Source organism: Bombus terrestris, chromosome 11, assembly GCF_910591885.1.
Source record: "Bombus terrestris chromosome 11, iyBomTerr1.2, whole genome shotgun sequence".
NCBI lineage: Eukaryota > Metazoa > Arthropoda > Insecta > Hymenoptera > Apidae > Bombus > Bombus terrestris.
The window spans coordinates 711,028-734,320 of NC_063279.1; the positions used below are offsets into that span (position 1 = coordinate 711,028).

The 23,293-nt window shown below is 42.5% G+C and overlaps 1 protein-coding gene across 3 annotated transcripts in view; it reads left to right on the forward strand.

The window, feature by feature from the left end:
- Positions 1 to 23,293, forward strand: part of LOC100644569 (proton-coupled amino acid transporter-like protein pathetic) — a 36,787-nt gene that overhangs the window by 8,541 nt on the left and 4,953 nt on the right. Inside the window, exons 1-4 of one of the 3 annotated variants that reach the window (XM_012313360.3) lie at positions 11,903 to 12,838; positions 14,670 to 14,755; positions 21,824 to 22,231; positions 22,589 to 22,949. In XM_012313360.3, the coding sequence (XP_012168750.1) occupies positions 12,728 to 12,838; positions 14,670 to 14,755; positions 21,824 to 22,231; positions 22,589 to 22,949 (966 nt within the window). In that variant the 5' untranslated portion in view covers positions 11,903 to 12,727. Of the gene's footprint in view, positions 1 to 11,902; positions 12,839 to 14,669; positions 14,756 to 21,823; positions 22,232 to 22,588; positions 22,950 to 23,293 lie in introns of those variants that run through there. The other 2 variants (XM_003398703.4, XM_003398702.4) reach the window with 2 other exon arrangements.

The following is a 23,293-nucleotide window of genomic DNA, read 5'->3' on the forward strand; positions in this document are numbered from 1 at the left end:
TAAACGGTTTATAAACAAGGAACTGATAAATTTAGTTGCGAAACTACTCTCTTGCGACGTTAAGTGCCCTGGTTTTCTTTCGTTCGATGATCGTGTGTATTTTTCTGAATTTTCAATTCACCGTAATTTCCGTATTAATGGTTCGAGAATCGCGAGTGTGGCCAACAAATGTTAAAACAGATTCGAGGAATTCCTCTTATTTTCAAAAGTCGGTCAAGTACGCGTATGCTTAACGTACTCGAAGTATCTGGTTCAATGACTATTTACTGCGTCCGTGACTTCGATCAAATTTTTGTAAAAGTAATTCGAAATTCGGATTCGTTTAATCGTTCGATTCCTTGAATTTCCCACCGAATCGCGATTTATACGTTGTTCGATGAAACGACTGAACGAAAGAATGTTTTAATTTTACGACGACGTTCGTTGTTTCCTGTTCAGAACGGCAGTATCCGCTGTGATTATTCGCAGCGCGATGCTTTGCTGTTTTTTGACGATTCGAACAATAAAACGAACATCCGTCATCGTCAGCGTTTTTTCCTCTTTCTTCGTTATTCGTCAATTCTTCTCCATGGTCGTTCACGAGTCGCAAGAATTGCCTCCTTTTTTTCCTCGAAGATGATTTCAAAGAATTGCGTTCGTTTTTTTTTTTTTTTTTTTTTTTAGAAAAGGCAGAATAATTTAACTCTATCGCGCAATTCGCTTCGTACATTTGATATTTAAACATTTTTTCCAATATGGTTCGTATCGTGAGAATATTTACGGCGAGATCTTGAGAATCTGTTTTCTCTCGTTCGACGTTAGCGTAAAACGGAAGATGGAGGTTCGTTAAAAAGAAAGTTCGCTTGTACATTATGAATCACCGGTGACCTACGCGGCATTTCTCTCGGATATCCTAACGTAAACATAATCGTGTATTAAGAGAGAAATTGCTTTGTAATTGCAACGAGTCTTTGGTGAACCAGTTTCACTCGTTCCTCTGGATATCAAACGATAAAAGACTCGTTAAGAACGTTCGCTTCCGGTATACTTTACCATAAAGTAGTTGCGGTATATCAGCTTATATCCGAACGAACGAACGAATTTAGAATTTTGCACGTGACACGAATTTTTGCAAAATCTGCAATTTCTTACGCAAAGCGACCTTATCTTGACATACACCGCTGTACTTGTCGATTTCCTCGTCGAAAGATGAATATCGTTGAGAATAAGACGTTGGATCTTACTCGTATTAGCCATTCGTGGCCCATGAATAACTCGCACGACGCAAATCGAAACAAACTCTCGCTACAACGCACCTACGTATAATGTATTTACTCGTGTTGTGCGTGCAGGTTAAGGTTAGATAAGAACCGGTGCTTCTAATATAAATTTTCCACGGCGCCAGATGATTCATCCAGCTGTGTGCGTGTTTAGCCGCCAGTCACGTGTATAATTTCATCGAAGTACGGAGAAATCAGTAGACGCGCAAGTGCGTTTCATTCGTTAGCGGAAAATTTTCTCGCCTTCTTAGTGTTACGTCGCGCAAGACATCGGCACTCCATCCCGCGTGGCTTGACAGTCTTCGAACCCTCGATAGGCTCAAGGACTCACCATAAACTTAAACTCCTAACTGCATTGTTCGTACATATGGTTTAAGTCGAGCTGTTTACCCGAAAAGACTCTCTAATCCTAAAAGTGTTTTCGGTTGGTTTTTAGAAAGGTCCTTGGGTTCTATTGGGCGCTCTTAAGAATTACGGAGAAGCAGGTATTTTCCCATAAACAATGTCGCCCATGAACCACATTGTTAGGAGGCTTCTTCCTCCTATCTTCATTCCCAACATTGGTCATAACCAATCGGCATCGCGGATCATTGCCTAACTAAACCTAACGCTTCGTTCAAAGGGCACACCTGTACCGAGCTTTCCTCCGTAATCACATCAGAACGAACTTTAGAGTTCCTACGGCTCTCACTACGGCTCCTACTTCTTCTATTGTTTCTACGCCGTCAGGAGGGTCAACTGTACCGGTTCTCATAACCAACGAACAGTCAAAGTCAACATATACACGGATTCTCTCATCTACGAATGATCCTTTTCTTCGTCACCTGTATCTTAATCAACGGCGTTACTAATTTGTGCGATTGTACAAAGTGTTGAAAATATACATTTTTATAGCCCTGTGAATCGCAGCGTTGTACTACAACAACCACACCCCTATTATCCTAACCGAAATAAGGGGATCGAACTATTCGTGGTGTCGATTATTACAATCGTAACGGGAATTTACGACTGCCGTTGACGCGCTTTCTCTCGAAACTACACTTAGAGAGACAGAAATTGCGGAGACAGTCGTTGGTCGTTCGAAAATCCATAGCAAATAATTTCAAAACGTAAGATTATCGAAAAAGGATTTAAAGGCGGATCGATTTATTCACGATGTTTACAATACCCTTTTATCGCGCGTTATGCGGTCTAGTATCGCGGAGAACGTCGTGCACAGGAAGTAGATCCGTTCGTACGCATACAATAGCAGGAACGACCCATCGATTCGAAAAACGTATCGAGACTTGTTTGTATCGAGTTAGAATTGCGTAACCCGTACGCTATATTATCAAAAATAAATACAGAATTACGTATAGTATAAGGAATTTTTTAACATACCGGAAAAGAGCGTCTAAATCAACATATACGATGGTAAATAAAAAATTAAGCGCACATCCGAATGCTAAATTTGGATAGCGTTACATCTTCCTATATATGTACGCGTGTTGGTTCACGCGTAAAGAATGATGTGCGATGTCGATAAAAACTTCGCCGTACCTTCGAACGGAGAGGTTCTCAAATGAACATTTTTCCGCTTTTGTCTTTAATTCGTAGCTGGATTTCCTAAATTCAGTCCTGGTCAGTTTCATTTTGAGAATTTCTTTCTTTTTTGTCTTTCTTCGAGACGCGTGACAAAGATACATAAAATACGGCAACTAGACGTATACAATCGCAAGACTATGCAAAATATTCGATGTAAAATATCCATTTAGATTTCATTTCTTTATTGGAAAAAGTTTAAATTTATACACAGATTCGCCGATATTCTACGATCGATATAACAATTCCCTAGGTTAGGGAGACCAAGTCTTCGGGGGTGGTTTCGTCTGGAAGAAAAGTTGGGCGGCACTGGTGGAAACAATCGCGTCTCTCCTGTTCTGCAAAGCACGGAGGAAGGTATATTAACATAACAGTACCGGTACACCTACGCGTGGTCGTGTTTGCAAAGGGTGGAATATCGCCGCATAGGCATCGCGAGTGGAAGGAGGGGCGAGTTACCGAGTTCGATCGTCGACCAGGGCGAGTTCACTGGTCTCAAGTAGCAGAAGTCACGCGAGTACACGTCTAGAGTTTGGAGTTTGTAGACTCCCATGCGAGGCACGATACGCGGAACACGTGTCGCACATACGTACGTATACAATCGCACGGTGAACGTAGCGAGACGAGTAGTCTTACACTCGCTGAATACATCTTGCGTTATGAAATTGGAATATTTCGGTAGACCGAAAACCTATTATACTACGCGTATTATCAAAGTAGAATCGATAAAAGGTAATTAGCGGGCTGAAAACCGTAAAGGTGTCTACGAACGTACTACTATCTTTTAATCTTTTACTTTATGCTAGTTAAAACGTTCCTTGCGCGATTGTTCCTTTGAGTTGTAGCAATAGAATTTCTTCGTTTGGCTGAAATTTGAAAAAAGGTAAAGTAAACTAAAAAAGGTACTCCCTAGCAACAGGAAGCGAAACATCTCTATGAAGAAAGAATTATAGACATTCGCGGTTTACGTCTGGCAAGGATATAAAAATTCTACGGTGGATGTCCGATCTGAATCATTCGCGACCATTACCTCGTCATTGTGTCGAAATCACAGATTACGGACGATCTACTCGGCAAAAAATGAAATATATTCCTAGGATGGGTGTTGCGAACAGCGTATGCCCACGCGACACGAAACAAAGAGACCGCCGTAGGTGGTCAATGATTTCGTGCGATGCATAATACGAACCGCGTAGTGGGTCATCGATGTACACCATGGTACGTAATTCGTCATGAATCATCGACGACCTATGCAATTCGTAATTATGTTATTCATACGTCGTGATTATGTAACCGTCCGTTAATTCTTATTACCAGCACTTTAGACGCTATATGGAAATACTTGTATAATTATACCTCGAAACCAGTTACACGATTCGTTAAGCGTTATGGATCATGAACTTCTTATCAGAGTACTTTGGAATCTAGATGGAGATCAGCACCAGGAGGATTATTTCGATTTGACTGTAACTACTTGGAATTAAAGCATCGGAAAATGGTAATCGTCGATCGTGCTGTTCGATCGACTAACTGCTTAAAGCGAAATGCAAAGAACGTTACGATCTTCCTGTCAATCCACGCTTATTCGCGATCATAATCGAATAGGTGACGGAATCGAGAAACTTGGAAAAAGTGGAGTTAATCGGGCATGGCACGCAAGAGGCTCGATTATCAAAGAACGTATATAAATGTATATGTATGCTCGATATAAAAATGAGTTTAGCTCGATAAAAATGAGATAAAGCGTGGAATGGGCGATCCGCGGCTCGATGAATCGATCATTGGAATTGGAAGCGTCGTTAATTGGACGACACGCGGCTGTATCCCTAGTGCCGAGTCCGCAGGACATGATGCAATCGCGATAGAAACGGTTCGCTTCTGTCGGATTTATCTGGCGTTGTAATCAAATTAAAAAGGTCAATGCTAACCAGTTTACGGACGCGTTCGCGTCTCGACGCTCGCGGTGCACGCGATTCAGCGGCGAAGGCAGTCGAGAATAGCAAAGTCGAAGCGGCGCGCGCGTCAGACCGTCGCGTCACGCGTGCGTCGCCTCTGTATTCGTTGTCCGTCGCCGCCTGGCCGCACGATCTGGCGTTCGATCGTCGAGTTCACTGCTCTCCTAGAACTAGAAATCACGTGAACGTGTCTCGAGACTGCATTTGGCTATCCTTGCATGCGCGCCCGATTTATGTATAGGGTGACTCCATAAATATCGTTGATCGCGTTGCCAACCAAATCCCGCACGCTTTACACGCTCTATCGTTGATTTCCAACGAAATCCTGCCTCTCAAAGGTTCGTCAAAGGTTTTCGTCGGTTCGAAGAAAATCTTACGATTGTTAGAACGTACTGGTCGATCTCTGCTTTTTCAAATAGTTTCGTATAGAAATTGATCGCATCTCTTACGTTTAAGGAATTAGAACAGGCATATATTTTCCAATCTCTCTTATTCGCTATGCAGTCTGATAAAACGTTAGAAAAGTAGAAAAGAGAAATTGCCCTCGCTGTGCAAAGAAACATAGATTTAGATTTCGTGGATCTTGGAATTTAAAATCTTATAAAATAGAGAAAGAATAGGTTTTTAGAATGCGATAAATATTTGGCAATGCGTCGACTAATTTTCCGTTAAATTCTCGTTGAACGCAACCAGTTGCTGTTTTGCCGCGCGTAATCGACCGCGTCGATCAACGCGCTATTATTTTATATCGACGATATATTTTACGCATAGTCGATCGTCGCGCAAAATCGAGAAAAAAGAGTCGAGATTCGCGTATCAAGTACCAGTCCAGACACCGTTCGACCATTTATTTAGAGCATTTTTTCGCGCCGATAAAAAGTTCTTGCCGCGTATCAGATAACGATAGCGATTGCGCCATTCTACGTGCGATTGATCGATAAATTCACCGAGGGAAATGCAGTCGATATCCTTGCCGCGATAGAAACTCATATAGACGTACCTTTATCCGATAAAGCGAATACATTTTACGTGGATAAACTTAACGATACGTTTACGCGTCCCACACTCAAAGGAAAGGAGTTGCAGGCCAGACAGATCGATTGCAAAGTGGATTGTATGAATTTATCGGATGCGTGACTATCAAGTGCTATATAAATGCCGATTGCGTAAAGAATCGCGTAATCGATCATGGTTTTGTAATTAAGCTCTAGATTGAGCGAAGATAGTCGCTTTTGGAACGATATTCATCGTCGCGAGTTTTATAACAGGGCTTGAGACTATTTTTGAATATTACGTTTCTTGTAACTAGGATTTATTCATGGTCGAATCGAGCTTTTTTCATCGTTAAGGACGCGTTCTGCGAAAACCGTTCAAGTAGCAGATATTTAAAAGAATATCGTTTTCAATAAATAGCTGAACCAATAACGAACGAATAATATCGAAACGATTCAGAATCAAGTAGCTTTTGCTGCATTTCCAGTAGCTTCGAGATTTATCCCTGGATTCGCGAGATATCATTTCCTAACAATTGCTCAAACAGTAGATTAAACAAGTGTACGTAACAAAGATTTATTTCCAAGTTTTACATATCGGCAAGGTGTTAAAGATTTTACGTATTTTTGCTTTCCGAAAGTTTCAATGAGAATTCTTGCTTTTGCGAATGAAACTTTTTTCGTTATTCCCTTAAAAATGGCTTTACGATTTTACGAGAAGCGACGGATGATTTATAGGTGTTGAACGTACATTCGTGCGGTTTACTCGAGATTAGATAAGCACCTCGTACCGCGAAAGATAAAAGTGAATGTCATCGTTCCGTATGTAAACTTGCACGTGTCACAACGATGTTATAATCGCGTTCTTCGCAATTTATAAGATCGATCTTGTGACAAGTGTTCGCGATATTGCGAAATCCCATATTTCAATAAGAATGTCACGCATACTTTTGTCTCTTTTCTACTAAAAAATTTGATATACGTCGTACTGTATAAGTATGTCATTTTTATTGCAAACGCACCGCAAGGACGCGTTGCGTAACTCTGGAATCTTTGGTCGAAACGTTTATCTACGAGAAATAGACTGCTAATAGATTTGCTTTTAAATAGAGACTTTAAAGATTTAGGGATTCCTAATAGGTTTCCATTGGCAAAAATTCATCGGTTTATTTTTCCTTTTACGATCCTGTAGCCGTTGATAACAGTCGTCACGATTGGCCTAAATTAAAACGTCGGTACGAGGTCGTAATCGATCCACTTGTTAATACGCTCGTTAACTTTTTACTTTCAATTCAGCTGGTTAAACCAAAGTCGAGAGAAACGTTGGTTGAAACAGTAGAAATGGACAGATTCGATTTTCTCGATGCTCGTCGTTATCGATTCAAACTCGTTATATTCTATTCAAGAAGGAAGAAGAGTAATCTTGTAACGTCAGCTTTCCACGCGTCGTTATTCGCTAATATTTACGATCGACTAAGACGACTAGGTGTACGATTAATTTATTCAGCAGTTTCTTGGCAGTAATCTATGTTTCTTGAATTCGTGTTATACGTACTCGTAATCGTTCTACGTAAATGGCGAACAGCCGACTAACGGAAAATTTCGATCGGTCGATCGTTTCTTTGATAATTTGTGGCCAATAAGATCGTACGGCGGTTGACGAAAGTATTCGTACACTTGGCGCAGAAATTCGACCGTTAAGGAATTTGTAGGAATGTGCGAATACCTTGGTAATAAGTGGCCGTATAAAGACGAAACGTGCGTGTCCTAACGCTTATGAACGAGGGTGTAAGGTCACGATGTTGTGTTCGCTTCTGGCCAAAAGCACGCGATCGAATCAAGAAGGTCAATGCTGTTACGGAGCAGGAGCACCGCAGCGGCATAGCAGCGATTCATCGTGTATCCGTGTGGTGTAACCGGTAATTCAGGGGCAGAAGGAGCAAGAGCGTGCACAGTGCGCAGCCATCCCACGCGTGATCCATGATCGCGCGTCGGGCCCGAGATGAGGATGTGACGTTACTCTCAGATTTGTTAATTTGTTATTGCGCTGGCCGCGGTTGATTCTCGCATTAAAAGAAGCACGCGTGCGCATGTGCCAGCCAACGACTCGTCATTGAATCACGCTGATTCAGCGAACGATCCGCCCCGAATCGTAGACCTCGAAATTAACACCGAATCAGCAACCGACGACACCTTGGATCACGCGCGCGCGCAATCTCGTTCGGTGAAACGAACCGTCAGATAGCGACAGGTTTATTATTCCACTTCTGTTTGATCGTTCGAGAATCGATCGTTCGAGGAGGAACGAATCGCTCATCGACGTTTGACCTCGATCGTCGTTCCTTACGTTCGTATACGATGTATCGACCGATCGATGCGAGAGTGGAGCGTTTCTTCTCTCCGTAAGTCATGCTACGCTTCTAATTGCCGCTGAAAGATCGGTCATTGGTCGCTGGATAAATACGTTCGATATTTCGTTGCTTGTCCATTTATTAGCTATCGTTCGTCTTTATGCTCCTTTTTCTAATTCGCAGTAAACGGCTGTTGATCTTTATCCGTAGACTCGATCGACATTTTGATAGTTTCAGCTTTAGATGGTCGAACCGCGATCCGAATGATAATACGGAAAGATTATTACAATCGGATCGCGACTGCGTCGTTATCGAATCGTTATCGTAAATCAAAGCCACTGAATCGGTATCCCTTTCGCTGCGAATGCTGTGACTAATAAAGACGGCGCGACATTGTACACTTAATCAGGAACTTGCTTAACGTTTATCGCCGTTAAATAAACGTTCTCGAGACGCGATGTTTGACTTTAGTAGCGCCGTTGCATACGTCGTGTATGATTTCTAAGCCGATGTAGCGACTTCTTAGGACGCGCCGTGTCCCCGAGCGTCCTCTAGATCGTTGCTGCGGTATAGAACGAAGGAATTTTTGCCTACAACCGCGAACGATTCCCAGGCTGATCAAAGTCGCGAAACAGGTGACGGGGAAGCTTCCGATCCAGTTTGTTGTCCCGTGGCGGTAATTTGTGTAATTGCGCGATATCGATGCACGGTTGACGCGACGAATGCCCGCGCGCTTGTCATAATATCCCGATTTATGCGGACGTGTTTGTTCGTGCATACTTTAACGTCAACGACGCAACGATCATGGTTGATTAGCCTTCAAGGACTTGGGGAAAAAGGCCGCGTCGGGGCAGACCCCTCTTTCGATATCTCGCTCGTCCGCCTTGTTTCGTCATTTTCTCTGCTCCTCCGTCGAACCGTTCAACACTCTGCTTCGATCCCTCTGTAATACCCTCAGCAACGCAGCGTGCGTCTTTACGAAGTCATTGAAATACGTTGTCTGAATGTTCTGGCTATGTTTCCGTCGATTGGACGAACGGAGGAAGCAACGATTCGACGAGATTCATCGAGGATGCGTTAAATATACGGAAGAGCAATAATTGCAGAGAACTTGTGAAGTAGATTGTTTCCGATTTACCGTGTATTTATTATAGCATTTCCGTATCATTTCGTTGTTACTTAGTAGCGTTCTGTACGACTGTAAGATAGTATCGTTACATTATGTGCCGATACTTTTTGCATCGAATGTAGGTTTGACATCTTAATAAGAGATATAATCGAATATAAAGACAGAAAGGAAAAAATATATAGCGCTTGAAAGAGAAACATCGCGGTACCGAAAAGACACGTTCGCGTGTCGCGTGGATCACGTTGTGGCGCCATGCCACTAAAAAATAATCTCGCAATACGTGCCAACGGTTCGCGAGGCTGCGCAGCGTAACCTATGAATTCGAAAGGTACACAAGAGCTATAACCGCGTTTCATAACATCGTTAAATATTTACGAGATGCGGTTCAATAGCGAACCAGTTCGACCGACTGTTATGTATATAATGACGCCGACTTTTCACATCGTTAGCGATGTTCGAAAATAAACAGAGCAGGGCGCTATTATCGCTACGTTAATTCGTTGAATAATTACACGTATATTATTTTTGAAACAGAAAGCGTATAATTACGACTGTTTTCCTGGATTTAGAAAATCATGTTTACTTTGAATTGCGCGTGTTTCCTCGAAACGTACGTTCGTAGGATTCTCTCTTAAGTATACCGTATTAATCGCGGTCTTACGATACCAGGACAAAGTACAAAAATATCCGTACGGATCGTTTTAACGTCGTAAACCCGTAAAATGGTTTGTTCGACGGAAAGCTATAACGCCTTTCGTGTTTCTTTCTCGTTGTAATTTTGCTATTCGAAGCATGCTGAATCGACATGCTGAAACGTAGAAAATTGGTACCACAAACTGTACTACGTGCCATAACGTCGACGCGTATTCGTATTTCCGATTAAAATCGAAGAACGGTCGGTAATTTTCAGCCGTTTTAACGAGAGAACCGGGCAATGCCTTTGAACGGAATGTCGCGAAGACGGCTGGAACGAAGCAGCAACGACCGATCTGTAACACAGTCGACGGAGGACCTAACCCGCGGTGAAAATTCTATTTTCGAAGCATCTCGCCACGAGCTTCTCCGAATGTCTCGAAACCGTAGGTAGCATTCTCGTCTCTCGATGAAGATAATTCCATAGGTTCGTGATGCGTGGCCGCTTTCTACGGCTAATTTTTCCACCATGACTTAAACGAAAATACGCAAGTCTCGTTTCAGAGTTAAAGGTACGGAGTAAAGGAAAATCGTAGAAAATTCTAATTTCTATTATATAGGTACTTTAAGAGCGAAATCGTTTGTTTCGAGTAGATCGAAGTATCTTACACGCAATGAAAAGAAGTTTGCGAGGTAGCAGAGAAGAGTTGGCTTTACTTAGGTTTAGACGAATAAGACGCGACATCCTCCTCCGTGGAGAGGAGAGATACTCTCTCGGTCATGGATAACATTTGTAAAGCGACATTTGTGATCGTTCCATTTGCAGCGGCAGCAACTGGTTCTATTCACTGTTAAACGAACTAAGTGGCAGACTGCCGGTGTAAAGGATGAGACGCACGTTAGCTATCGTTTCACGAGGATATGCCTATAACGTCGCGTAGAAAACGTTCCCTTTCTTATTTCCTTCGAGTCATCGAGGTCTCCCTTTTAGGGAGAGAAGTAATCGACCGACCGAGTCGTTGAATCGAGACTTTTCCGCTTGTGTTTGCGGGTGCTTTCCCTACAAACTTCTAAGCGTCGAGTGGCTGTTGTTTACGTTCTATAATTTGTATAATATGTATATATATAAACAACAACACCGATCGATCGCGAGTAGTGTTTATTCCTTGGCATATCTGTATATTTGCGCGCGACGGGAGAGTTTGATATCACGGAAATCTTGGATAAACCTATTAACGCGTTTCTTGGCAAGCGACGTTTGTCAATCTCTAACGCCGTTGCATAACTGTCCGAGATCGCGTTTTGCGAGCCACGATGTATTTCTTTCATATCGTGTCAACCGATCGCAATTCGGAACAACGCTTCTACACAGGATATGCACGGCTCTCGAGGCGAAAGCTACTCTAGCGTGTTTTCGCGGTTATCTTTAGGGCACGCTATATCGTTCCGGAGTTAAAATAGATTCGAACAGGCTAAAGCGCGACGAGCGACGCAGGACGACAAAGTTCTTGACACTCGAGCGCATCGACAAATTGACAGGCGCCTCTGCCAATTTTATTCCCACTGACGAAACTGGCGCTCGTGAATTTATTTTATCCGCAGAAGACGTTTCAACGACAATTTATCGTAGATCGCAGGTGCAAAGAATCGGAGAAACGTCGCTCGCGTTCTCGCGATTATGCACTCAACTAGGAATACTTAGTTTCTACTATAATGAATTTAGCGACCTTGGCACTAGGAATATTTCGAGTTTGCAAATATCGTCGTGAAAACTCTATTCGACCACACTACAGAAAGAGAGAGAGAGAGAGAGAGAGAGAGAGAGACGGACGGTCGTGAATACGCGAATTCCATATCGATTCGAAGAAAAGTCACGTGCGATCGTTAGAGCGTTGTTCAATTCCGTGGCCGTCGTGGACGTAGGTGACGCGAACGTGTCCATTTGTCGCATAGTTCAAACAGAGGTGTTCTGTTAAGCTTGGTTAGCGGTGAGACAGAGTGGAACACGAGGAAGGAGCGAGACGAGTTGTTCACGTGAGACGGCTACGACGTCTGTTTGCTCTTCCTATTTTCGTAGCTGTTTGGTATATAAGGAGCCCGTCCTCGGAACATTGCCGAAAGATTTGGCAGCGATCCGCGATTTTCTGCGCCGCGGCACTCGCTGTGCCATAGATAGAGTCGCTAGAGAAGACGAACACGAGTATAGTTCACCCGAAGGAATCGTGCCGAAGATGCGTTGTCCGTTTCGACGGGAAATCGCCTCGAGTTGCTCCGATTTTCTGGCTGGACTTGTTTCGCGTTCTTCCTCCTCTCGAGCTTATCTTTCGAGTGGGGAGATCTCAAGATAGATCCTCCGCGAGCGATCTTCCTTTCCCGATCTGGTTTTACTCGCAGTGAAAAAGCGAAGATAGCGTTTTCGCGATTGCGTTACTGCGATGTTTCGGCAGTTTCGTCAACGGCGCATCGACCAGGCAACGATTACTTTTGTTAAAGCCTCGTGGAAAGGTGACAGGAGTTGGTTCTTTGGTGATACTTGGTGATATTCCGCGAAGATCGTATCCCCGCGATTTTATTTGCACGAGTAACGTCGACAGCTGCGGCTGCCAGCGAATTGGGACAAATCGGATCTCGTTCGAAACGGCGGGCTCTGGCGTACACGGCATCGGTGTTTGGCACCAATGGAAGATAAATAAAACACGTGGCACACGCACGACTGGCAGCCGTGCTCGGCAAACGATCTCAGAGGGTTGAAAGAAACCGGTGGAGGAAAGAAGGCGAACAGTAGTCGGGAGGAATGTCGAAGGCGACGCGTTCGACGAACTGAACAATGGGGAACACGGACAGCGTGCACGACGTAGAGATGAGCTCCTTGTCCTCGACAGCCAACGATCGTTCTTACATCAGGGTGAATAGAAGCGAGCAACTTGATTCGAATCTGGTTTGTCCCCTTTGTTTCATCGTGGATGTCAGAGTGATTAACCGCATTCGTTTAAAACATTCGTTTAAAACGATATTGGCTCGACGGTAAAACAATATCCATCTATCTACGCGAGGCCGACGATAGGTGTTGCCGTGGCTTACCGGGCGACCGATAAAGATCGAGCAACAGGAGTTTCGTTCGTTCGAGTTGTACAGGCACACCACGAATTACGTATATCGATGTGTGGCTTAGTACAGGCGCCAGCTAAACGCAAATTTCTGTGTATACACACTGGCAACTGCTTGACGCGCCAGATCTTTTGTACGGAATCGGATGTATTCTAAATAGCGCAAACGATACCGTTCGAGGTTTCTTGCTTCGCCACGTATGCCGCAAAATGTCGATAAATTCGCTTATTACCGTTTCTCTTCGATCGTTTCGCTACCAAACACGTTTATATACGTTCTCGCATATCGAGTAATCGTTTGCATAAAAGTGGAAGAAAACATTGCGTTAAAACTTACCACAAATTTTCCTAAAAGTTGTTAAATTCACTTTCAAAGTCGTACGTCGACTTCCAACAAATTGTTGGACATTATCTTATCTAAACTGTCACATATGTATATTTCGATATTACGTATGCGTGCATATCTTAAAGTTAAACTCGGTGTTTGACGACCATCTATTTGGTCGCAACAAAGTTTCCGATGCTATCCGATCGTGCAACTTGAAAACGCCTGTTTGTAAACTGGTCGGCTTATCTGCTGACATTAAAGCTATCTATCTACGAAGGGAGCGCTTATCTCGATCGATCGTCTATATCGCTACACGGTATCGATAAAGGTTACCGATACCGATTGTTCGATAAAGTTGCGACTGCGGTAACACGCGTTAGCACGAGTAATTTATTTACTATTTACTATTTTATCGAGAACGCGAATTTCAAGTTGTTCCATGTTTTCGTTGGCGTTTGTCGCGGACAAGGCGAGTTACTTCGTTCTCATTTATTTTTAAATGCACGCCTGGGAGACGTTTATAATCGAGAAACGACCCAGTTAACGAATCGTAATAGAAAATCAAAGTTTCGTCGGGAAACAGAGAAACAAACTGTGTCGCGTGGAATCGAGGAATTCGGTAGAAAACGCAAAGTTCTCGAGTCTCTGTTAAAACTCAAGCATAACGATTATATTCGATATTTAAAAACATTCCTTTCCGCCCCGTTCCTCGCGTCATTTTTCACCCGAGCAAAAGTTGTTGCTCGTGATTATTTATAACGTTCTCTATTCGTAGTTTCATCGTCAAGATCGGAAAATTTCTCTCCGCGTGTTTAGAACCAAGCCAGTTAATTTCATTTACATTTCCTATTTTTCATTATCCTATTAACGAACGACAGTCCTATCGCTTATGCGCAAAACAAAACGACAACGCGGCCAAGACGTGGCAATTTTACGTTTCGACGATACGATGGTAATTACACTCTATCCGCGATTCCATTGTTATCGAACCAGCTACGTAAGGTGAGTAATTCGTTGGTTACGTAAAAGCATAGATAATTGCCACTATTTTTGCACGCTTCTGTTTCGGCAAACGTGACTACGCTCAGTCGTTTTCCTCCGAACTTTATAAATCGAGTCGAAACACTCGAGACGATGTTTCGCGCGTCAAATAATTTATAAATCGACGAATCCTCTTGTTCGTGTATCGTTCATCGAGAATATCGTGGACCACGAAACGAGAAGCTTTTTGAGAAAAACGATCTTGCGCGATCATCTTATCGAATCCTCTCTATGTAAATACGTAAAATATGGTCGAAGAATCGTTTTCTAAATAAACGTTTTATTCGTTGCAGAGAACGCCAATGCGCCCAATGATAGCGGAATACGACCCAAAGAAGCACGGTGTGAAAACAGAACTGTCAGACACGGTTCTTGTCAAGTAAGTGCGAAAACTTGGTTTACGAAACCAACGCGAACGAACGGTTCAACGATAGTCGAGCGATTCACTATCTGCTACCACGACCAATCATCACCATTGCTTTCTTGCCAAACTCAAATGCTCCGTGCTCAAGCAAACGTGAGTGACAACCCGAGGATCATATATTGTGCATTATATCGTATATATGTGTATTCTCTCATTCTCTGTGCTCTCTGTGATATAATTTATTATTATACGTACATACATACGTGTATATATATATACATACATATATATATATATATTTATTTATTTGTTTATTTATTCATTCATTTATTTATTTATTTATTTATTTATTTATTTAATACGATATTCCATAATATATAGAAATAACTTGACAACTAATTCGTGCATACCGCCTGTGATCGCTGACGTAGAATTCGTAGCGTAGCCTGGCACCAGGGATGCTTGACAATTGACTGCTGAATCGTGACGATTCTGTTATCGCTGGTTTGTGCAGAAACGCGCTTCCGTTTTTATTTAGCGTGCCTGCCATGTACTCGTACGTTTGACAATTTTACTTTTCTCTTGGTTTTACTTTCCTGTTTTTATCATTTTTCTGCTTCGTCTCCATAACCCATTTAAATCCAGAACCGAAGGCCACCTCGTTTTGTGCAGTCTTAAAAGTCTGAATTATTTCTTCTTTTTTTTTTTTCTTTTTTTTCTTTTTTTTCTTTTTTTTTTTTTCTTTTTTTTTTGAATGAACGAACGAATATCATTAATTTTATGTTCGAACGTTATCGCATGCGTAGTGATATCTTTTCAACGTATCGCTGTTTACTTTAGGAATATCGTGGATATTGTTTCAAGTATTTACAGGCACCGTCGAATAACATCGATCTAACGTCGTGATAGTATTTTTATAATTTGGAATAAAATATGGGTTATCTTCGAAGAGTATCGGAGCTGATACGCACGATGCGTTGGACACCGTAAGTGCTGGGTGTAACGTGTTTCCATTTCACGAATGCGTAATACGAGTATACGTATACTATATCTGTATAGCAGTCGATAGCGAGATCACGTTAGAATCGTAACAAAAGTTTTGGCAGCACACGATTGAAGTTCTTGTAACTACGGTATACTTAAAACGCAAAGTAGATTTTACTTTCAAATCGATCAACGTTCGAATATCTTTTTAAAGAAAGGGTTGAATAAGCTAGCCTTACATCGCGGCAAACTGCTTGCAACATTCTGAACGATATAATCCTAATTATTATTCGTGTACCTTGTTGAACAACGACGGACTCAATGACGAATTCAAGTTGTATAATTGATAAAGCAGGTTCCTAGTTTTCCTGGTTATTGGCGATATAATTGCTCTAAAGAAGCAAGAAGAACCAGGAAAAGGGAAACGTTGTCCAAACGTTCGATTGTCCGATGAATTTATACGATTATGGTTTATTCAACCCCTGCATATATGTACATAATACGTAGTCCCCTGTAATAACGATTTTATCATCTTCGTCTCTGCCATATCGCGAACAGAAGTAGCAAAGTGATAAGGAAGGGCCTGGAAAAAAGGAAAAGAAAAAAAATGAGAGGATACAATATACGTAAATCATGCATAAACGAGCGATTCTCGATCGTCGATTTGGCTGCGATACGACGAAATCTTTGGATCCTTTGCGCAGAGGATGGAATTTCTCCTTACTGCACCTTAAGAAACGTCGCTTTCTTAATGTTTTCCTTCCAATCTTCGCGCGTACGTTCCGTATTTCTCATATTAATCGCGGTAATCTTTTTCTTTCATAGAGCGGAGTTAGGTTTCGTAAATTTGTTTATCGCGGTCAGTTTTCTCATACGTAACCGATCGTTTGCGACAATTATAAAATACGCTTTACAACGCGGAAGTAATCGGTAATTATAACTCTTCGGAGTAATCACGTTTATCCCGCTTTTTTTCCATAATACCTGCAGTTACATAAACCTATACGTAGTGCAAAATACTTAATTAAAAACGCGACTGCGGCTAATCACGAAAGATCGTTTCGCGAGAAATACGCGTCGTTTTAATTCTCGCGTGTATATAAGCGTTCGGAAATTTCGTGCCGAAGATAATTAGTCGACAAGGTCGGCGGGTCGGAAACGTTGAAACGATTTACCGTGGAAACGCCGCGTTTCGAACGAATCGCGCGTCCCTTTTAGCGTTTTACGCGTTTCGCGATACATACACGAGCCATTGATAGGGCATAACAGTAGCCGAGAATGCAAAGAAAAATAGTAGAAAAAAGTTACGAAGCCTAGTTTTATTTGGTATTATATTTTTGTCGCAATTTTACGTAATATTTTGTCGTAGTTTCTCTATGGAGATTCCAATTTTTCTCGAAGCTGGTCGATCTCTTTGCGATATAGGCTTTATCGTTAGTTAAATTGCCATTGCGCGCTAATGTTACTATTTAAAAGATAACGAAACGAGAAAAAGCAAGAAAGGCTAGAGAGACGGAGATACGGAAAAACGAGGGAAAAGGTAAAAGGGGTTCAAGGTGCAGAAAGGAGAGAAAGCTCGCGGCGCGGCGGTTTCTTCGTCATTGGCTGAGGATGCTTCGTAATTGAGGCCATGCGGTATGCAAGCAAACTATGTTCCTCTGAAGGATTATGATAAAGATAAAATCTGTCTTTACTATATAATATGTGCATTTATATGATTCCAGACTTGCGTATAAACTGCGGGCATAGATTCGGGCTCTATGAAAGTGCTCTGCGAATAACGTGAAAGTGACAAAAAGTAAAACATAAAATATAAAGTAAATAACAAAATATATATACTATACATATAGGTACACACGGTACCATTTATGAGAAAGAAACGGCACGGTCTCTCTGATGGACGATCGCGGGTTCAAAACGCGGATTTATCGTGGCGGTTTTGTTACGATCGACGTGTAGGTACTGGCGCCAGATGCTCGGTCGAGCGACGGTGAACGAACACGCTTCGTCGAACGAAAGGACGAAAAAAGCAACATTGAGATTAAAAACAAAAAACAACGATGTAAAGATTAGAACGAGAAGTAACGAAATACGTGAACGGGGTTCTGCGACACGAGACCGGACGCAAACGCGACGCAAACATACCGACGGACGATATCAACGAAATTACGAAAACGATCCAAAAATAAGAAAAAAAAAAAAAAAGAACCTAGAGAGAAAGAAAGAAAGAGAAACACAAATTACTGGACGTCGTGCGAATTAGTGCTTGTCCAAATTATTCAGAGACAATGATATCAAAAGACAAGATTAAAAAACAAAAATTGGCATTGAAATTAAATAGACGATCGTTTGACGTTCGTGTGAGAAAATACGGATCGAATCTGAAAAAAAGTACCGAAAAGTAACGTTGATAAAAGTGATAAAAAAAAAAAAAAAGAAAAGAAAAAAAGAAAAAACACGCTCGGCGAAAAGTGCAAAATGTCAAAAAGCAAAGAAGGCTTGTTAGTCGTCGTACTGCGTCGTGGCGCTGGGCGTCGCGGTGATGCAGTGCGGTGGTTGCAGCTGCCTCTGAGCCTGATCGCGGCGCGTGAACTCTTGTCACGTGTAACGTGACACACACAGACCTACTACTACTACTCTACTACTACTACTACCACTACTACTACTACTACCATTACTACTACTACTGCTACTACTACTACCACTACTACTACTACCGCTACTACCACTACTATTACTACTACTACTACTAGTACTACTACTACCGCTACTACTACCACTATTCTATCCCGGAGCTTTCTCAACTAAGAAAGCTTCGCACGACTAAGGAGAGAGACTACCGCACCTCAATGGGTACCTATATGCCTACACACCTACTTTTTTGCGATTTTTTTTCACAGTACATCCTACGTTATGTATCTAGTCGTTACACGCGAGAAATACACACACAAGTACACGCACACGTACTTAATACGTGATCCTGTAAAACGTAGAGTATTCGGTAAACGTAAAATCGAAACAGATCTCGATGTCAATCGAAGAATCGAAACGTTAAAACGTCGAACGATAACTCTCGAACGAGTCCGTCCGATTGTCCATCTCGTCCGATAGATTTGCTCGTTTTCTCGTTTTTGTGATCGCGAACAACGCTGCTTTCGTGTTCGAGATCGTTCATGATCGTTCGTGATCGAAGTTGCGTTCAATTTACGCGGAACGTTATCAACATCGAGAAACAGTGCATGGCAAAACGCGAAGGTACCTGGTTTCGGTAACTTAAAAACGCGCTAAAATTTAGTAGTATGAAATTACGTACGTAGCAATTATACCTACGTTCGGTTTACCTTTTTAGTATAATATTAGAAATTCATAGATGAAACTAGTTTGCCACGATATATCGCGAAATTGTTACAGCGAAACAGATTTCTCAGAAATCATTCGATAGAGTATCCGTCGAATCGACAAGCGTACAAGTTCCTCGCCATTTCCTATAAATACGTCCATGAATTATTCATCGTAAAAAGCTGTGGCTAAAGTACGACGTGTGCACTGCTGTATTCGTAACGAGAACGAAACCGATGTAGCTACGGATAATAAAAAATTTCGAGCGAAACATTCGCAAACAAAATGATTTTACGTCTAAAACGGAATTACGACTACGATAATACTTGCGTTTCTCCTAAATAACTGGACGTACGGAGGGAAACATTCGTCAGTGTTAAACGACCGCGATAACATTTTCAAAACTCGACGTTTAACTAGAAATAAAATTCGTTGGCACGTGTTTGCGAACATCTCGCGAAACTCGACGCGCTCGACGTTATTATTCCACGGATCGGACATTTAAAATCGGTTTATTAATAAACGACGTAAAACTAGCAGAGACAGATTTTTGGCAACGTTGTCGTTCGTACCTTATAAATCGTTAGATCGACGACGAATTCGTCGCATCGCGTCGAGTTTCATTCGACAAGAACAAAAAGTAAGCTAATTTACTATTCCATAAAAAGTGCGAGTAATCGATCGATCAATTCATGTCATCATAAATGTCATTTCGCGAAACACGTTGCGCCATGCACTTTTTCCCTCGATCGCGTAAGATGATAGAACGAGTGCACGATAATGAAATTAATCAAGATGCACGAAACAATGCGAAACGAGAAACGTCGAGTCGGGCACCTGCGTGATCCTCGACTCGAAACTAACGATTTAGAGGTATACGGATGAAAATAAAAGAAAAGAAAAGAAGAGAGGGAAAAGAAACAAAGAGAAATCCGCGACGTTTTCGAGAGATTTTGATCGAGTTTCCGCGATTCTTTCGATCGATTTTCTCGATATTCTCTGGGCACGTGCATAAGGGCGGAAAGTTGGGCGACAGAAAGGAAATCGAAGGAACCGTTTGTCCGTAGAAACGTGGGTAGAAAGGCTGGTAGAGACGCGCGCGTAAATTCATTACGTCAAACGGTTCTTCGATGACGAAGTAGTTTTTTTACTACTCGATGGGAAATCCATCATCGACCGACTGACAAGCTCGCCGATAGAACGCTTCTTTCGCTCGGTGGAAAGCTCGATCGATCGAAATTGGCATTCCACGGAGTAGAAATTAAATTGGATAATTTCACCGAGGAGCCAGAGAGTAACGTCGCGGTCTTGTCTCGATAGAATCTTAATAGGATCTAACGTTGTTACGATTAATTATTTAGAGAGAATAAACGTCCGAGATTGATAATCTCTTTGCCGTTCTAAGAAATCTCCTTTTCCGGTGAAATTTTAACGAATACTATCGTTGGCTGGATTAAAAGTCGATTAAAACGAATTCGTACGTATATAAAGCCTATAAAAATAAGACCAAGAGTACTTGGAAATCGTTTTCGACGTTATTCGCTGGCACCTTTCAAACCGACGACGAACCGTAAGTGCACAGCGCGAAGAATAACCGATCGATATTACTCGAGATCGTGCGCCGCGAGAGCCGTTAAAACCGCGAGATCTAGCGTTAAGTGGTACGCTCGTTGCTACCTTCGTTTCCTCCACTCTAGAATTAACGCGCGTTACGAGTGTTCAGCTTTTGCACGATTGAAACGCGTACGTCTCGCCCACGAAATCACGTCTTTATCGTGTTATCATCGAGTTCAGTGGAACGTTTAACTGGTAAGCGTGCGTTCAATGGCGCAGTCAGACGCTTTCCTCTTTTCGAAATCGACTGAGTTGTTTCGACTCGAACTATGAAAAAATAGTCGTACGCGCGATCGACGATAAATAATCGTAAACGTATTCACCGGATATCCTTGAGAATGATAAATCGACGATTGCGTAAGACGGCGTAATTAATTATTTCGCGATTAAAGCGAATATCAACGAACGAATATTTCGTCACGAATATCTTACGTAAACGAGAAAAACTCGATGAGTTATAAATATCTTTCTCGCTTAAAATAGAAAAAGAAAACGAAATAAGGGAAAAAAGGGGAAACGACTTAACACGCGTGGAAAGGAGAGGCAATTTTCCACTAGTTAGGTTCGTGGTCGCAGCTTCTGTTTTTCGTCGTCTATGCGAAAATATGATATAAAGATCGCTCGTTGTAACGTATCCCGCTGTAATTGCTCTTTACAGGTTGTTCTTCGACGGTCGAAACAAAAATAATCGTTAATTACACGTCTGACTACGGCATTCCGCGAACTTTACGCGTACAGTCGTTCTACGGACCGATCGCGGAGTAACGCACGGTCGATCGTAATTATCGAACGCTTCGATCCTCTCTGTTCTCCCTACTGATCCGTGATCCTTGTGCGTGGCGTGCACGCGGTGCGCGAGTACGAGAGGAAAATCTCTCACGCACGTCGCTCTCTACACTTCCCTCGTCGACGTATATGCCTGTACACTTACACACTTTTTTTTTTTCCTAATCCGAACAAAGAACACTCGCGTACAATCGGTGCGTGAAAAAGGAAAAAACACGGTCGTGCCGTACGTACCGTAGCCGTAAATCGCCGCGTCAGACACTTCTTTACTCGTCATCTCAAAACTATGATATTAAATGTCCCTTTTATTATATCGGACAGCCGTTAACTCGACCGGATACTAACGACTTTGTTTTGCAGATACAAGTGCGAGAAAAATGACATACCGATTACCGTCACGAACGGCTCGACGTTACCGCTCGTGGAAAGACCGAACGACGAGGAAGCGGCCCTTTACAATCCGTTCGAGCACAGGAAGTTGGCCCATCCGACCTCGGATCTGGATACGTTGATACATCTTCTGAAAGGAAGCTTAGGAACGGGAATTCTAGCGATGCCGATGGCCTTCCGTAACGCCGGTCTGTTGTTCGGCCTGATCGCTACCTTCTTCATCGGTGCTGTTTGCACCTACTGCGTTCATATTTTGGTCAAATGCGCTCATAATTTATGCAGGCGGACTCAAACGCCGAGTCTAGGGTTCGCCGAAGTCGCGGAAGCCGCGTTTCTGGTCGGTCCTGAGCCGGTACAGAAATACGCTCGCCTAGCCAAGTAAGCTCTCTTCTTTTCCTTCGTTACGTTCGCGTTGTCCAAATCTTTCGTTTTCTTCGCTTAATCTTTCAAATTCGTCCTACTTTGGTCGTTTTAAAAAAATCTGCCAACGACTGCCACGATGGCCACAGCGGCTGTCAACCCGTTAAACGGTTATAATCAGACCACTGTTATCCATCATCCGTCGCAGTTGACTTTCCGCTGTCCTTTCTAAAATTTCAACTATTCGTTTGAAAGCGCGTCCAAGATCGTACGCAATAAATATCGAATAAAGTTTTGTGCCGCTCGCCGGCCGAAAACCAGTATAAGAAAATCAAGATAAGACTCGAAAGTAACCCGTTTCTGGAATTTTTTCAGGGCGACGATCAATTCGTTCCTAGTGATCGACTTGATAGGCTGCTGCTGCGTGTACATAGTTTTCATTTCAACCAACATCAAGGGGGTGGTCGACTACTACACGGAGACCGACCGCGATGTTCGATTTTATATGGCGGCGTTGTTGCCTTTCTTGATCGCTTTCTCGCTCGTGAGAAACCTGAAATTCCTGGCGCCGTTCTCCATGATCGCCAACATATTGATCGCCACTGGAATGGGGATCACGTTCTACTACATTTTCAGCGACTTGCCCAGCATCAGCGATTTACCCAACTTTTCGAGCTGGTCTCAGTTACCTCTGTTCTTTGGCACGGCCATCTTCGCTCTCGAAGGCATCGGTGTGGTAAGTATAATCGACGAATCCCGATCGAATCCTTGTAAATTTGGACCAAAAGTATCTCTCGAAGGCTGAGCCGACTAATCCCGTTTTCTTCTTTTTTTCTTTCTTTCTTTTTTCCTCTTTCCTTCTTTCCCCTGTCAATTTCTCGATTTCATCACACGAGTACGAAAGACAGATCGCTTACTTTCCTCGTTCCTGTTCTTATTAAGTTAGTTAAAGTTAAACAAATGGCTGCTATGGCTCCCGAATAACTCGGCGTCATCTTTGAAACGATATTTTCACGTCACCGAGATCGCTGTACCGGTGCTAACGGAGTACAGAGGGTTCGAATCTTTAATCGATATCTT